Source organism: Hemiscyllium ocellatum, unplaced genomic scaffold (genome assembly GCF_020745735.1).
Source record: "Hemiscyllium ocellatum isolate sHemOce1 unplaced genomic scaffold, sHemOce1.pat.X.cur. R1, whole genome shotgun sequence".
Taxonomy (NCBI): domain Eukaryota; kingdom Metazoa; phylum Chordata; class Chondrichthyes; order Orectolobiformes; family Hemiscylliidae; genus Hemiscyllium; species Hemiscyllium ocellatum.
The window spans coordinates 556,658-576,446 of record NW_026867603.1 but is presented as its reverse complement, the minus strand read 5'-3'; the positions used below and the strand labels follow the sequence as shown (position 1 = coordinate 576,446).

The window sequence follows — 19,789 nt, the reverse complement described above, 5'->3', positions numbered from 1 at the left end:
CACTGAGACTGTCACTAACACACACAGTCACTGAGACTGACACTAACACACACACACAGTCACCGAGACTGACATTAATACACACACAGTCACTGAGACTGACATTAATACACACACACAGTCACTGAGACTGTCACTAACACACACAGTCACTGAGACTGACACTAACACACACACACAGTCACTGAGACTGACACTAACACACACACACAGTCACCGAGACTGACATTAATACACACACAGTCACTGACACACACGCACAGTCACTGAGACTGTCACTAAGTCATTGAGACACAGTCACTGACACACACAGTCACTGAGACTGACACACACAGAGTCAGAGACTGACACACACAGAGTCAGAGACTGACATAAACAGGCACTGAGACTGAAATTAACACACACAGTCACTGACACTAACACACAGTCACTGACACTAACACACAGTCACTGACACTCTCTCTCACACACACACACTCCCTCCCTCTCTCTCTCACACACACACTCCCTCCCTCTCGCGCGCGCACACACACTCCCTCCCTCTCGCGCGCGCACACACACTCCCTCCCTCTCGCGCGCGCACACACACTCCCTCTCTCTCGCGCGCGCACACACACTCCCTCTCTCTCGCGCGCGCACACACACTCCCTCTCTCTCGCGCGCGCACACACACCCTCTCTCTCGCGCGCGCACACACACTCCCTCCCTCTCGCGCGCGCACTCACACTCCCTCCCTCTCGCGCGCGCACTCACACTCCCTCCCTCTCGCGCGCGCACACACACTCCCTCTCTCTCGCGCGCGCACACACACTCCCTCTCTCTCGCGCGCGCACACACACTCCCTCTCTCTCGCGCGCGCACACACACTCCCTCTCTCTCGCGCGCGCACACACACTCCCTCTCTCTCGCGCGCGCACACACACTCCCTCTCTCTCGCGCGCGCACACACACTCCCTCTCTCTCGCGCGCGCACACACACTCCCTCTCTCTCGCGCGCGCACACACACTCCCTCTCTCTCGCGCGCGCACACACACTCCCTCTCTCTCGCGCGCGCACACACACTCCCTCTCTCTCGCGCGCGCACACACACTCCCTCTCTCTCGCGCGCGCACACACACTCCCTCTCTCTCGCGCGCGCACACACACTCCCTCTCTCTCGCGCGCGCACACACACTCCCTCTCTCTCGCGCGCGCACACACACTCCCTCTCTCTCGCGCGCACACTCACACTCCCTCTCTCGCGCGCGCACACTCACACTCCCTCTCTCGCGCGCGCACACTCACACTCCCTCTCTCGCGCGCGCACACTCCCTCTCTCGCGCGCGCACACACACACCCTCTCTCGCGCGCGCACAAACACTCCCTCTCTCTCGCGCGCACACTCTCGCTCACGCGCACACACCTTCTCCATCTCTCACACGCGCACTCTCCCTCTCGCTCTCACACACACACACACTGTCCCTCTCACACACGCACAACACTCTCCCTCTAACATGCACACACACACACTCTCTCCATCTCTCTCACACATACATTTTGTCACTGAGACTGACACTAACACACACAGTCACTGAGACTGACACTAACACACACAGTCACTGAGACTGACACTAAGACACACACACACAGTCACTGAGACTGTCGCTAACACACACAGTCACTGAGACTGACACTAACACACACAGTCACTGAGACTGTCACTAACACACACAGTCACTGAGACACAGTCACTGACACACACACAGTCAGACTAACACACACAGTCAGAGACTGACATAATCAGGCACTGAGACTGAAATTAACACACAGTCACTGACACTGATACTAACACACAGTCACTGTGAGACACAGTCACTGAGACTGACACTAACACACACAGTCACTGAGACTGACACTAACACAGTCATTGAGACACAGTCAGAGACTGACACTAACACACAGTCTGAGATTAACACACGCAGTCACTGACACTGATACTAACACACACAGTCACTGAGAGACACAGTCACTGAGACTGACACACAGAGTCACTGACACTAACACACAGTCACTGACACTCTCTCTCTCTCCCTCTCTCTCACACACACTCCCTCTCACATGCGCGCACACACACACTCTCCATATCTCTCACACACACATTTTGTCACTGAGTCTGACACTAACACACACAGTCACTTGGACTGACACCCACACACAGGCACTGAGACTGACACCCACACTGAGACTGACACTAACACACACAGTCAGAGTCTGACACTAACCCACACACAGTCAGAGACTGACACCCACACACAGTCACTGAGAATGACTCCAACACACACAGTCACTGAGACTGACACTAACACACACAGTCACTGAGACTGACACTAACACACACACACAGTCACTGAGACACACAGGCACTGAGACTGACACCCACACTGAGACTGACACTAACACACACAGTCAGAGTCTGACACTAACCCACACACAGTCAGAGACTGACACTAACACACAGTCACTGAGAATGACTCCAACACACACAGTCACTGAGACTGACATTAACACACACAGTCACTGAGACTGACATTAACACACACAGTCACTGAGACTGACATTAACACACACACTGTCACAGGGACTGACACTAATACACACACAGTCACTGAGACTGACACTAACACATACACAGACACTGAGACTGACAGTCACTGAGACTGACATGAATACACACAGTCACTGAGACTGACACCCACACAGACTGACACCAACATGCAGTCACTGAGACTGACACCAACACGCAGTCACTGAGACTGACACACACACGCAGTCACTGACACACACACACATACAGTCACTGAGACTGACATTAACACACACAGTCACTGAGACTAACACTAATACATGCACACACAGTCACTGAGGCACACAGTCACTGAAACTGACACTAACACACACGCAGTCACTGAGACTGACACTAACACACAGTCACTGAGACTGACACACACAGTCACTGAGACTGACACACAGTCACTGAGACTGACACTAACACAGTTATTGAGACACAGTCACTGAGACTGACACACACAGTCACTGCGACTGACACAGTCACTGAGACTGACACACACAGTCACTGAGACTGACAGTCATTGAGACTGACATTAACACACACAGTCACTGACACTGACACTAACACACAGTCACTGAGACTGACACACAGTCACGACACTGACACACAGTCACTGAGACTGACACACACAGTCACTGAGACTGACACACACAGTCACTGAGACTGACACACACAGTTATTGAGACACACAGTCACTGAGACTGACACACAGTCACTGAGACTGAGTCATTGAGACTGACATTAACACACACAGTCACTGACACTGACACTAACACACAGTCACTGAGACTGACACACACAGTCACTGACACACACAGTCACTGAGACTGACACACACAGTCACTGAGACTGACACTAACACACAGTTATTGAGACACACAGTCACTGAGACTGACACACACAGTCACTGAGACTGACACACACAGTCACCGAGACTGACAGTCATTGAGACTGACATTAACACACACAGTCACTGACACTGACACTAACACACAGTCACTGAGACTGACACACACAGTCACTGACACTGACACACAGTCACTGAGACAGACACTAACACACAGTTATTGAGACACACAGTCACTGAGACTGACACACACAGTCACTGAGAGTGGCACAGTCACTGAGACTGAAACACACTCACAGTCACTGAGACTGACACTAATACTGACTCTAACACAAACAGAGTCACTGAGACACACTGGCACTGAGACTGACACTAACACACGTAGTCACTGAGACTGACACTAACACAGTCACTGAGACTGACACTAACACACACAGTCACTGAGACAGACAGAGTCAATGAGACTGACACACAGTCACTGACATTGACACTAACACTCATTCTCACTAACACAGAGACTGACTAATACACAGAGTCACTGAGATACACAATCACGGAGTCTGACACGAACACACACAGTCACTTGAACTGACACCCACACACAGTCAGAGACTGACACCCACACACAGTCAGAGACTGACACCCACACACACACTGAAACTGACACTAACACACACAGTCACTGAGACTGACACTAACACATACACAGTCACTGAGACTGACACTAACACACACAGTCACTGAGACTGACACAGTCACTGAGACAGACACTAACACACAGTTATTGAGACACACAGTCATTGAGACTGACACACACAGTCATTGAGACACACAGTCACTGAGATTGAGACACACACAGTCACTGACACACACACAATCACTGACACACACACAGTCACTGAGACTGACACACTGAGACTGACACACACACACACACGGTCACTGAGACTCACACACACACACACACACACAGTCATTGAGACTGACACACAGTCACTGAGACTGACACTAACACAGTTATTGAGACACACAGTCACTGAGACTGACACACACTCACAGTCACTGAGACTGACACAGTCACTGAGACTGACACACACTCACAGTCACTGAGACTGACACAGTCACTGAGACTGACACTAACAGAGTCACTGAGACTGACAATAATACTGACTCTAACACAGAGTCACTGAGACACACTGGGACTGAGAATGACACTAACACATGCAGTCACTGAGACTGACACTAAAACACAGACACTGAGACACACAGTCACTGAGTCTGACACTAACACACACAGTCACTGAGACTGGCACCCACACAGTCAGAGACTGACACCACACACAGTCAGAGACTGACCCACACACACAGAGACCGACACACAGTCACTGAAACTGATACTAACACACAGTCACTGAGACTGACACTAACACACACCCATGCACTGAGACTGGCACTAACACACACAGTCACTGAGACTGACACTAACACACACAGTCACTGAGACTGATACTAACACACAGAGTCACTGAGACTGACACTAACACACACACAGACACTGACACTAACACAGTCACTGAGACTGACATGAATACATACAGTCACTGAGAGTGACACACACACACACAGAGTTACTGAGACACACAGTCACTGAGACTGACACTAACACACACAGTCACTGAGACTGGCGCCCACACAGTCAGAGACTGACACCACACACAGTCAGAGACTGACCCAGACTCACAGTCAGAGACCGACACACAGTCAATGAAACTGATACGAACACACAGTCACTGAGACTGAGACTGACACTAACACAGTCACTGAGACTGACACACACAGTCACTGAGACTGACACACACTCACAGTCACTGAGAGACACAATCACTGATATTGAGACTAACACACACAGTCACTGAGACTGATATACACACTCACAGTCACTGACACTGACACAGTCACTGAGACTGACAGTCAGAGAGACTGACACTAATACACACAATCGCTGACACTGACACACACAGTCACTGAGACTGACACAGTCACTGAGACTGACACAGTCACAGTCACTGAGACTGACACACAGTCACTGAGAGACACAATCACTGAGACTAACACACACAGTCACTGAGACAGATACACACACTCTCAGTCACTGAGACTGACACACAGTCACTGAGACTGACAGTCATAGAGACTGACACTAATATACACAGTCACTGACACTGACACACAGTCAATGAGACAGACACTAACACACAGTTATTGAGACACACAGTCACTGCGACTGACGCACAGTCACTGAGACTGTCACAGTCACAGACTGACACTCACAGTCACTGAGACTGACACTAACACACACAGTCACTGAGACTGACACTAACACACACAGTCACTGAGACTGACACAGTCACTGAGACTGACACTAACACACAGTTATTGAGACACAGTCACTGAGACTGACGCACAGTCACTGAGACTGTCACAGTCACAGACTGACACACAGTCACAGTCACTGAGACTGACACACAGTCACTGAGACTGACACTAACACACACACAGTCACTGAGACTGACACTAACACACAGTCACTGAGACTGACACAGTCACTGAGACTGACACTAACACAGTTATTGAGACACACAGTCACTGAGACTGGCACACACAGTCATTGAGACACACAGTCACTGAGATTGAGACACACACAGTCACTGACACACACACAGTCACTGAGACTGACACACACAGTCACTGACACCCACACACACAGTCACTGACACCCACACAGTCACTTGGACTGACACCCACACACAGTCAGAGACTGACACCCACACAGTCACTTGGACTGACACCCACACAGTCACTTGGACTGACAGCCACACACAGTCAGAGACTGACACCCACACACAGTCAGAGACTGACACCCACACAGTCACTTAGACTGACACCCACACACAGTCAGAGACTGACACCCACACAGTCACTTGGACTGACACCCACACAGTCACTTGGACTGACACCCACACACAGTTACTGAGACTGACACCACACACAGTCACTGAGACTGACATCCACACTGAGACTGACACTAACACACAGAGTCACTGAGACACACAGTCACTGAGACTGACACACACACAGTCACTGAGACACACAGTCACTTAGTCTGATACTAACACAGTCACTAAGACGGACACACACACAGTCACTGAGACTGACACTAACACAGTAACTGAGACTGACACTAATACATACACAGACACTGAGACTGACATGAATATATACAGTCACTGAGAGTGACTGACACACACACAGAGTTACTGAGACACACAGGCACTGAGACTGACACTAACACACAGTTATTGAGACACACAGTCACTGAGACTGACACACACAGTCATTGAGACACACAGTCACTGAGATTGAGACACACACAGTCACTGACACACACAGTCACTGAGACTGACACACTCACAGTCACTGAGACTGACACAGTCACTGAGACTGACACTAACACAGTCACTGAGACTGACACTAATACTGACTCCAGCACAGAGTCACTGAGACACACTGGCACTGAGAATGACACTAACACACACAGTCACTGAGACAGACAGAGTCAATGAGACTGACACACAGTCACTGACATTGACACTAACACTCATTCTCACTAACACAGAGACTGACTAATACACAGAGTCACTGAGACACAGAGTCACTGAGACTGACATTAACACACAGTTATTGACGAGACACACAGTCACTGAGACTGACGCGCAGTCACTGAGACTGTCACAGTCACAGACTGACACACAGTCACAGTCACTGAGACTGACACACAGTCACTGAGACTGAAACTAACACACAGTTATTGAGACACACACAGTCATTGACACACACATAGTCACTGACACACACACAGTCACTGAGACTGACACACACAGTCACTGAGACTGACACACACAGTCACTGAGACTGACACACACAAAGTCACTGAGACTGACACTAACACAGTTATTGAGACACACAGTCACTGAGACTGACACACACAGTCACTGAGACTGACACAGTCAGAGACTGACACAGTCACTGAGACTGACACACACTCTCAGTCACTGAGACTGACACACACAATCACTTAGACTGACAGTCACTGAGACTGACACACAGTCACTGAGACTGACGCACACAGTCACTGAGACTGACAGTCATTGAGAGTGACATTAACACACACAGTCACTGACACTGACACTAACACACAGTCACTGAGACCAACACACACAGAGCCACTGACACTGACACACAGTCACTGAGACAGACACTAACACACAGTTATTGAGATACACAGTCACTGAGACTGACACACACTCACAGTCACTGAGACTGACACTAATGCAGTCACTGAGACTGACACTAACGCAGTCACTGAGACTGACACTAATACTGACTCTAACACAAACACAGTCACTGAGACAACACTGGCACTGAGAATGACACTAACACATGCAGTCACTGAGACAGACAGAGTCAATGAGACTGACACACAGTCACTGACATTGACACTAACACTCATTCTCACTAACACAGAGACTGACTAATACACAGAGTCACTGAGATACACAATCACTGAGTATGACACTAACACACACAGTCACTTGGACTGACACCCACACACAGTCACTGAGACTGACAGCCACACAGTCATTTGGACTGACATCCACACACAGTCACTGAGACTAACACCCACATACAGTCACTGAGACTGACACACACACTGAAACTGACACTAACACACACAGTCACTGAGACTGACACTAACACACAGTCACTTGGACTGACACCCACACACAGTCACTGAGACTGACACCCACACACAGTCACTGAGACTGACACCTACACTGAAACTGACACTAACACACACAGTCACTGAGACTGACACACACACAGTCACTCTGACTGACACACACAGTCACTGAGACTGACACACACAGTCACTGAGACTGACACACACAGTCACTGAGACTGACACTAACACAGTCACTGAGACTGACACTAACACATGTAGAGTCACTGAGACACACAGTCACTTAGTCTGATACTAACACAGTCACTGAGACAGACACACACATAGTCACTGAGACTGACACTAACACAGTAACTGAGACTGATACTAATACATACACAGTCACAGAGACTGACACTAACAGAGTCACTGAGACACAGTCACTGAGACTGACACACACACAGTCACTGAGACTGACTAACACACATAGAGTCACTGAGACACAGTCACTGAAACTGACACTAACACACACAGTCACTGAGACTGACACACACACAGTCACTCTGACTGACACACACAGTCACTGAGACTGACACACACAGTCACTGAGACTGACACACACAGTCACTGAGACTGACACTAACACAGTCACTGAGACTGACACTAACACATGTAGAGTCACTGAGACACACAGTCACTTAGTCTGATACTAACACAGTCACTTAGTCTGATACTAACATAGTCACTCAGACTGACACTAACACAGTAACTGAGACTGATACTAATACATACACAGACACTGAGACTGACATGAATATACACAGTCACTGAGAGTGACTGACACACACAGAGTTACTGAGACACACAGGCACTGAGACTGACACTAACACACACATAGACACTGAGACTGACACTAACGCAGTCACTGAGATTGATACTAATACTGACACTAACACACACACAGTCACTGAGACACACTGGCACTGACACTGACACACACACACACACACACACACACTCACTCACTGAGACTGACTAACGGACACAGAGTCCCGAAGACACACAGTCACTGAGTCTGATACTAACACAGCCACTGAGACTGACACTAACACATACACAGACACTGACACTAACACAGTCACTGAGACTGACATGAATGCATACAGTCACTGAGAGTGACATACACACACACAGAGTTACTGAGACACACAGGCACTGACACTGACACTAACACACAGTCACTGAGACTGACACTAACACATACACAGACACTGACACTAACACAGTCACTGAGACTGACATGAATACATACAGTCACTGAGAGTGACATACACACACACACACACACAGAGTTACTGAGACACACAGGCAGTGAGACTGACACTAACACACAGTCATTGAGACTGACAATAATACTGACTCTAACACAAACAGAGTCACTGAGACACACTGGCACTGACACTGACACTAACACATGCAGTCACTGAGACAGACACTAACACACAGACAGACACTGAGACACACAGTCACTGAGTCTGACACTAATACACACAGTCACTGAGACTGGCACCCACACAGTCAGAGACTGACACCACACACAGTCAGAGACTGACACCACACACACAGAGACCGACACACAGTCGCTGAAACTGATACTAACACACATTCACTGAGACTGACACTAACACACACAGTCACTGAGACTGACACTAACACACACAGTCACTGAGACTGACACACACTCACAGTCACTGAGAGACACAGTCACTGAGACTGACACACACACTCACAGTCACTGAGACTGACACTCACAGTCACTGAGACTGACACTCACAGTCACTGAGACTGACACACACTCACAGTCACTGAGACTGACACACACTCACAGTCACTGAGACTGACACACAGTCACTGAGAGACACAATCACTGAGACTGAGACTAACACACACAGTCACTGAGACAGATACACACACTCAGTCACTGAGACTGACACACAGTCACTAAGACTGACAGTCATAGAGACTGACACTAATATACACAGTCACTGACACACAGTTATTGAGACACACAGTCACTGAGACTGATGCACAGTCACTGAGACTGTCACAGTCACAGACTGACACACAGTCACAGTCTCTGAGACTGACACACAGTCACTGAGACTGACACACAGTCACTGAGAGACACAGTCACTGAGACTGACACACAGTCACTGAGACTGACACACAGTCACAGTCACTGAGACTGACACACAGTCACAGTCACTGAGACTGACACACAGTCACAGTCACTGAGACTGACACACAGTCACTGTCACTGAGACTGACACACAGTCACTGTCACTGAGACTGACACACAGTCACTGAGACTGACACACACTCACTGAGAGACACAATCACTGAGACTGAGACTAACACACACAGTCACTGAGACAGATACACACACACAGTCACTGAGACTGACACACAGTCACTGAGACTGACAGTCATAGAGACTGACACTAATATACAGTCACTGACACTGACACACAGTCAATGAGACAGACACTAACATACAGTTATTGAGACACACAGTCACTGAGACTGACGCACAGTCACTGAGACTGTCACAGTCACTGAGACTGACACACACTCACAGTCGCAGGCTGACACACAGTCACAGTCACTGAGACTGACACACAGTCACAGAGACACAATCACTGAGACTGAGACTAACACACACAGTCACTGAGACAGATACACACACTCACAGTCACTGAGACTGACACACAGTCACTGAGACTGACAGTCATAGAGACTGACACTAATATACACAGTCACTGACACTGACACACAGTCAATGAGACAGACACTAACATACAGTTATTAAGACACACAGTCACTGAGACTGACGCACAGTCACTGAGACTGTCACAGTCACTGAGACTGACACACACTCACAGTCGCAGGCTGACACACAGTCACAGTCACTGAGACTGACACACAGTCACAGAGACACAATCACTGAGACTGAGACCGACACACAGTCACAGTCACTGAGACTGACACACAGTCACAGTCACTGAGACTAACACACACAGTCACTGAGACTGACAGTCACTGAGACTAACACACACAGTCACTGAGACTGACACACACAGTCACTGAGACTGACAGTCATTGAGACTGACACTAACACACACAGTCACTGGGACAGACACTAACACACAGTCACTGAGACTGACACTAATACACACAATCACTGAGACTGACAGACACACACACAGAGTTACTGAGACACAGGCACTGAGACTGACACTAACACATGCAGTCACTGACACACAGTCACTGAGACTGAGACACAGTCACTGAGACTGACACACAGTCACTGAGACTGATACTAACACACTGACACTGACACTAATACACACTCTCAATGAGACTGACTAACACACACAGAGTCACTGAGACACACAGTCACTGAGTCTGATACTAACACAGTCACTGGGACTGACACACACACTCACAGTCACGAGACTGACACTAACACATACACAGACACTGAGACTGACACAGTCACTGAGACTGACATGAATACATACAGTCACTGAGAGTGACATACACACACACAGAGTTACTGAGACACACAGGCAGTGAGACTGACACTAACACACAGGCACTGAGACTGACACTAACACATGCAGTCACTGAGACTGACACTAACACACACACACAGTCACTGAGACTGACACACAGAGTCACTGACACAGACACTAACACAGTCACTGACACTAACACTCACTCTCACTGAGACTAACACACAGAGTCACTGAGACACACAGTCACTAGAGTCTGATACTAACACACACAGTCACTGAGACTGACACCCACAGTCACTGAGACGGACACCCACACACAGTCAGAGACTGACACACACACACAGAGACTGACACACACACACACAGAGACTGACACACACACACACAGAGACTGACACACACACACACAGAGACTGACACACACACACACAGAGACTGACACAGTCACTGAAACTGACACTAACACACATACAGTCACTGAGACTGACTAACACACATAGAGTCACTGAGACACACAGTCACTTAGTCTGATACTAACATAGTCACTCAGACTGACACTAACACAGTAACTGAGACTGATACTAATACATACACAGACACTGAGACTGACGTGAATATACACAGTCACTGAGAGTGACTGACACACACAGAGTTACTGAGACACACAGGCACTGAGACTGACACTAACACACACATAGACACTGAGACTGACACTAACGCAGTCACTGAGATTGATACTAATACTGACACTAACACACACACAGTCACTGAGACACACTGGCACCGACACTGACACACACACACACACACACACACACACACTCACTCACTGAGACTGACTAACGGACACAGAGTCCCGAAGACACACAGTCACTGAGTCTGATACTAACACAGCCACTGAGACTGACACTAACACATACACAGACACTGACACTAACACAGTCACTGAGACTGACATGAATACATACAGTCACTGAGAGTGACATACACACACACACACACACACAGAGTTACTGAGACACACAGGCAGTGAGACTGACACTAACACACAGTCATTGAGACTGACAATAATACTGACTCTAACACAAACAGAGTCACTGAGACACACTGGCACTGACACTGACACTAACACATGCAGTCACTGAGACAGACACTAACACACAGACAGACACTGAGACACACAGTCACTGAGTCTGACACTAATACACACAGTCACTGAGACTGGCACCCACACAGTCAGAGACTGACACCACACACAGTCAGAGACTGACACCACACACACAGAGACCGACACACAGTCGCTGAAACTGATACTAACACACATTCACTGAGACTGACACTAACACACACAGTCACTGAGACTGACACTAACACACACAGTCACTGAGACTGACACTAACACACACAGTCACTGAGACTGACACACACTCACAGTCACTGAGAGACACAGTCACTGAGACTGACACACACACTCACAGTCACTGAGACTGACACTCACAGTCACTGAGACTGACACTCACAGTCACTGAGACTGACACACACTCACAGTCACTGAGACTGACACACACTCACAGTCACTGAGACTGACACACAGTCACTGAGAGACACAATCACTGAGACTGAGACTAACACACACAGTCACTGAGACAGATACACACACTCAGTCACTGAGACTGACACACAGTCACTAAGACTGACAGTCATAGAGACTGACACTAATATACACAGTCACTGACACACAGTTATTGAGACACACAGTCACTGAGACTGATGCACAGTCACTGAGACTGTCACAGTCACAGACTGACACACAGTCACAGTCTCTGAGACTGACACACAGTCACTGAGACTGACACACAGTCACTGAGAGACACAGTCACTGAGACTGACTCACAGTCACTGAGACTGACACACAGTCACAGTCACTGAGACTGACACACAGTCACAGTCACTGAGACTGACACACAGTCACAGTCACTGAGACTGACACACAGTCACTGTCACTGAGACTGACACACAGTCACTGTCACTGAGACTGACACACAGTCACTGAGACTGACACACAGTCACTGAGAGACACAATCACTGAGACTGAGACTAACACACACAGTCACTGAGACAGATACACACACACACAGTCACTGAGACTGACACACAGTCACTGAGACTGACAGTCATAGAGACTGACACTAATATACACAGTCACTGACACTGACACACAGTCAATGAGACAGACACTAACATACAGTTATTGAGACACACAGTCACTGAGACTGACGCACAGTCACTGAGACTGTCACAGTCACTGAGACTGACACACACTCACAGTCGCAGGCTGACACACAGTCACAGTCACTGAGACTGACACACAGTCACAGAGACACAATCACTGAGACTGAGACTAACACACACAGTCACTGAGACAGATACACACACTCACAGTCACTGAGACTGACACACAGTCACTGAGACTGACAGTCATAGAGACTGACACTAATATACAGTCACTGACACTGACACACAGTCAATGAGACAGACACTAACATACAGTTATTGAGACACACAGTCACTGAGACTGACGCACAGTCACTGAGACTGTCACAGTCACTGAGACTGACACACACTCACAGTCGCAGGCTGACACACAGTCACAGTCACTGAGACTGACACACAGTCACAGAGACACAATCACTGAGACTGAGACCGACACACAGTCACAGTCACTGAGACTGACACACAGTCACAGTCACTGAGACTAACACACACAGTCACTGAGACTGACAGTCACTGAGACTAACACACACAGTCACTGAGACTGACACACACAGTCACTGAGACTGACAGTCATTGAGACTGACACTAACACACACAGTCACTGGGACAGACACTAACACACAGTCACTGAGACTGACACTAATACACACAATCACTGAGACTGACAGACACACACACAGAGTTACTGAGACACACAGGCACTGAGACTGACACTAACACATGCAGTCACTGACACACAGTCACTGAGACTGAGACACAGTCACTGAGACTGACACACAGTCACTGAGACTGATACTAACACACTGACACTGACACTAATACACACTCTCAATGAGACTGACTAACACACACAGAGTCACTGAGACACACAGTCACTGAGTCTGATACTAACACAGTCACTGGGACTGACACACACACTCACAGTCACGAGACTGACACTAACACATACACAGACACTGAGACTGACACAGTCACTGAGACTGACATGAATACATACAGTCACTGAGAATGACATACACACACACACAGAGTTACTGAGACACACAGGCAGTGAGACTGACACTAACACACAGGCACTGAGACTGACACTAACACATGCAGTCACTGAGACTGACACTAACACACACACACAGTCACTGAGACTGACACACAGAGTCACTGACACAGACACTAACACAGTCACTGACACTAACACTCACTCTCACTGAGACTAACACACAGAGTCACTGAGACACACAGTCACTAGAGTCTGATACTAACACACACAGTCACTGAGACTGACACCCACAGTCACTGAGACGGACACCCACACACAGTCAGAGACTGACACACACACACAGAGACTGACACACACACACACAGAGACTGACACACACACACAGAGACTGACACACACACACACACAGAGACTGACACAGTCACTGAAACTGACACTAACACACATACAGTCACTGAGACTGACACACACGCAGTCACTAAGGCAGACACACACACAGTCACTAACACAGACACACACACAGTCACTGAGACTGACACACACACTCACTGGGACTGACACACACACACTCACTGGGACTGACACACACACTGAGACTGACACTCACTGAGACTGACACTAATACACAGTCACAGTGTGTATTAGTGTCAGTCTCAGTGACTGCGCGTCTATTAGTGTCAGTCTCAGTGAGTAAGTATGTTAGTGTCAGTCTCAGTGACTGTGTCTATTCGTGTCAGTCTCTGTGAATGCGTATTAATATCAGTCTCAGCGACTTTGTGTCTGTTAGTGTCAGTCTCAGTGACTGTGTATGTTAAAGTTTGTCTCAGTGACTGTGTGTGTATTCGTGTCAGTCTCAGTGAGCATGTATGTTAGTGTCAGTCTCAGTGACTGTGTGTCTATTAGTGTCAGTCTCTGTGAGTATGTATGTTAGTGTCAGTCTCAGTGACTGCGTGTCTATTAGTGTCAGTCTCAGTGACTGTGTGTGTATTTGTGTCAGTCTCAGTGACTGTGTGTATTAGTGTCAGTCTCAGTGACTGTGTGTCTATTAGTGTCAGACACAGTGACTGTGTGTATTAGTGTCAGTCTCAGTGACTGTGTGTATTAGAGTCAGTCTCAGTGACTGTGTGTCTATTAGTGTCAGACACAGTGACTGTGTGTATTAGTGTCAGTCTCAGTGACTGTGTGTCTATTAGTGTCAGTCTGTGACTGCATGTCTATTAGTGTCAGTCTCAGTGACTGTGTGTCTATTAGTGTCAGTCTGTGACTACGTGTGTATTGGTGTCAGTCTCTGTGACTGTGTCTGTTATTGTCAGTCTCAGTGACTGCGTGTCTATTAGTGTCAGTCTCAGTGACTGCATGTCTATTACTGTGAGTCTCAGTGACTGTGTGTGTATTTGTGTCAGTCTCAGTGACTGTGTGTTAGTGTCAGTCTCAGTGATTGTGTCTATTACTGTCAGTCTCAGTGACTGTGTGTATTAGTGTCAGTCTCAGTGACTGCGTGTATTAGTGTCAGTCTCAGTGACTGTGTCTATTAGTGTCAGTCTCAGTGACTGCGTGTCTATTAGTGTCAGTCTCAGTAACTGCATGTATTAGTGTCAGTCTCAGTGACTGTGTGTCTATTACTGTCAGTCTCAGTGACTGCGTGTCTGTTATTGTCAGTCTCATTGACTGCGTGTCTATTAGTGTCAGTCACAGTGACTGTGTGTCTATTAGTGTCAGTCTCAGTGAGTGTATGTTAGTGTCAGTCTCAGTGACTGCGTGTATTAGTGTCAGTCTCAGTGACTGCGTGTCTATTAGTGTCAGTCTCAGTGACCGTGTGTCTATTAGTGTCAGTCTCAGAGAGTGTGTGTTAGTGTCAGTCTCAGTGACTGCGTGTCTGTTATTGTCAGTCTCATTGACTGCGTGTCTATTCGTGTCAGTCTCAGTGACTGTGTGTCTATTAGTGTCAGTCTCAGTGACTGCGTGTCCGTTATTGTCAGTCTCATTGACTGCGTGTCTATTAGTGTCAGTCTCAGTGACTGTGTGTCTATTAGTGTCAGTCTCAGTGACTGCGTGTCCGTTATTGTCAGTCTCATTGACTGCGTGTCTATTAGTGTCAGTCTCAGAGAGTGTGTGTTAGTGTCAGTCTCAGTGACTGCGTTATGTTAGTGTCAGTCTCAGTGACTGCATGTCTATTAGTATCAGTCGCAGTGACTGCGTGTGTATTAGTGTCAGTCTCAGTGACTGCGTTAGTGTCCGTCGCAGTGACTGTGCGTTAGTGTCCGTCGCAGTGACTGTGCGTTAGTGTCCGTCGCAGTGACTGTGCGTTAGTGTCAGTCGCAGTGACTGTGCGTTAGTGTCAGTCGCAGTGACTGTGTATGTTAAAGTTTGTCTTAATGACTGTGTGTGTATTCGTGTCAGTCTCAATGAGTGTATGTTAGTCAGTCTCAGTGACTGTGTGTAAGTCAGTGTCATTCTCAGTGACTGTGTGTCTAAAAGTTTTATTCCTGATGAAGTGATTTTGCCCGAAACGTCGATTTTGCTGCTCATTGGATGCTGCCTGACCTGCTGTGCTCTTCCAGCACCAGTGATCCAGAGTGTGTCTATTAGTGTCAGTCTCAGTGAGTGTGTGTTAATGTCAGTCGAAGTGACTGTGTGTTAGCGTCAGTGACAGTGACTGTGTGTTAGCGTCAGTGGCAGTGACTGTGTGTTAGCGTCAGTGGCAGTGACTGTGTTAGTGTCAGTCTCAGTGACTGTGTGTACGTGTTAGTGTCTGTCTCAGTGAGTGTGTGTACGTGTTAGTGTCAGTCTCAGCGACTGTGTGTCAGTGTTAGTGTCAGTGACTGTGTGTGTATTAGTGTCAGTCTCAGTGACTGTGTGTTAGTGTCTGTCTCAGTGAGTGTGTGTGTTAGTGTCAGTGACAGTGACTGTGTGTTAGTGTCAGTGACAGTGGCTGTGTGTTAATGTCAGTGGCTGTGTGTGTATTAGTGTCAGTCTCAGTGACTGTGTGTTAGTGTCTGTCTCAGTGAGTGTGTGTGTTAGTGTCAGTGATAGTGACTGTGTGTTAGTGTCAGTGACAGTGGCTGTGTGTTAGTGTCAGTGACAGTGGCTGTGTGTTAGTGTCAGTCTCAGTGACTGTGTGTTAGTGTCTGTCTCAGTGAGTGTGTGTGTTAGTGTCAGTGATAGTGACTGTGTGTTAGTGTCAGTGACAGTGGCTGTGTGTTAATGTCAGTGGCTGTGTGTGTATTAGTGTCAGTCTCAGTGACTGTGTGTTAGTGTCTGTCTCAGTGAGTGTGTGTGTTAGTGTCAGTGACAGTGGCTGTGTGTTAGTGTCAGTGGCTGTGTGTGTATTAGTGTCAGTCTCAGTGAATGTGTATTAATTTCAGTCTCAGTGAGTGTGTGTTAATGTCAGTCGCAGTGTCTGTGCGTTAATGTCAGTCGCAGTGACTGTGTTAATGACAGTCGCAGTGACTGTGTGTTAAAGTCAGTCTCAGTGACTGTGTTAGTGTCTGTCTCAGTGACTGTGTTAGTGTCAGTGACAGTGACTGTGTGTGTTAGTGTCAATCTCAGTGACTGTGTGTGTTAGCGTCAGACTCAGTGACTGTGTTAAAGTCAGTCTCAGTGACTGTGTCCGTGTTAGTGTCAGTCTCAGTGACAGTGTGTACGTTAGTGTAGGTCTCAGTGAGTGTGTGTTAGTGTCAGTCTCAGTGAGTGTGTGTGTTAGTGTCAGCGACAGTGACTGTGTGTTAGTGTCAGTGGCTGTGTGTGTATTAGTGTCAGTCTCAGTGAGTGTGTGTTAGTGTCAGTCTCAGTGAGTGTGCGTGGTAATGGCAGTCTCAGTGATTCTGTTAATGTCAGTCGCAGTGACTGTGTTAATGTCAGTCGCGTGACTGTGTTAGTGTCAGTCTCAGTGAGTGTGTGTGTTAGTGTCAGTGACAGTGACTGTGTGTTAGTGTCAGTGGCTGTGTGTGTATTAGTGTCAGTCTCAGTGAGTGTGTGTTAGTGTCAGTCTCAGTGAGTGTGCATGGTAATGTCAGTCTCAGTGATTCTGTTAATGTCAGTCGCAGTGACTGTGTTAATGTCAGTCGCGTGACTGTGTTAATGTCAGTCGCAGTGACCGTGTGTTAATGACAGTCGCAGTGACTGTGTGTTAATGTCAGTCGCAGTGACTGTGTGTTAGTGTCAGTCGCAGTGACTGTGTGTTAGTGTCAGTGACAGTGACTGTGTATGTGTATGTTAGAGTCAGTCTCAGTGACTCCGTGTGTGTGTTAGTGTCAGTCTCAGTAACACTGTAACAAGCAGACTGGCACAGACCGGGTCCCAGACACTAAGGTGTGAGCGGAGGGGAAGGGGCAGGTCGTGTGGCAGGAGGGGACAGGAATTACCGTCAAGGGCCAGTGAATGAAGCTCATTGATTGGTCGAACCGGTTCATGAAGATGATGAAGAAGATGAGGCTGAAGATGAGCTCGATGATGGGGGCAGTGGAATAGCCGCCATACGCCGAGGAACAGAAACAGATGAACACAACCAGGCACAGCAACTGTGGGAGAACCGAGAGAGACAGCGAGATGGTCACACAAAATGGCGGCTGCTCCCAGCCCCGCCCAGAAACCCAGACACACCTCACCCACCGGCCAGGCCCCACCCAGACACACCTCACCGACCGGCCAGGCCCCAAACCTCACCGACCGGCCAGGCCGCACACCTCACCGACCGGCCAGGCC

The 19,789-nt window shown here is 48.1% G+C and overlaps 1 protein-coding gene across 1 annotated transcript in view; it reads right to left on the bottom strand.

Moving 5' to 3' along the window:
• LOC132809087 (proteolipid protein 2-like) overlaps positions 1–19,789 on the bottom strand; it is a 45,805-nt gene that overhangs the window by 8,890 nt on the left and 17,126 nt on the right. Inside the window, exon 2 of the mRNA XM_060822486.1 lies at positions 19,450–19,605. Within this exon, the coding sequence (XP_060678469.1) occupies positions 19,450–19,605 (156 nt within the window). The remainder of the gene's footprint in view (positions 1–19,449; positions 19,606–19,789) is intronic.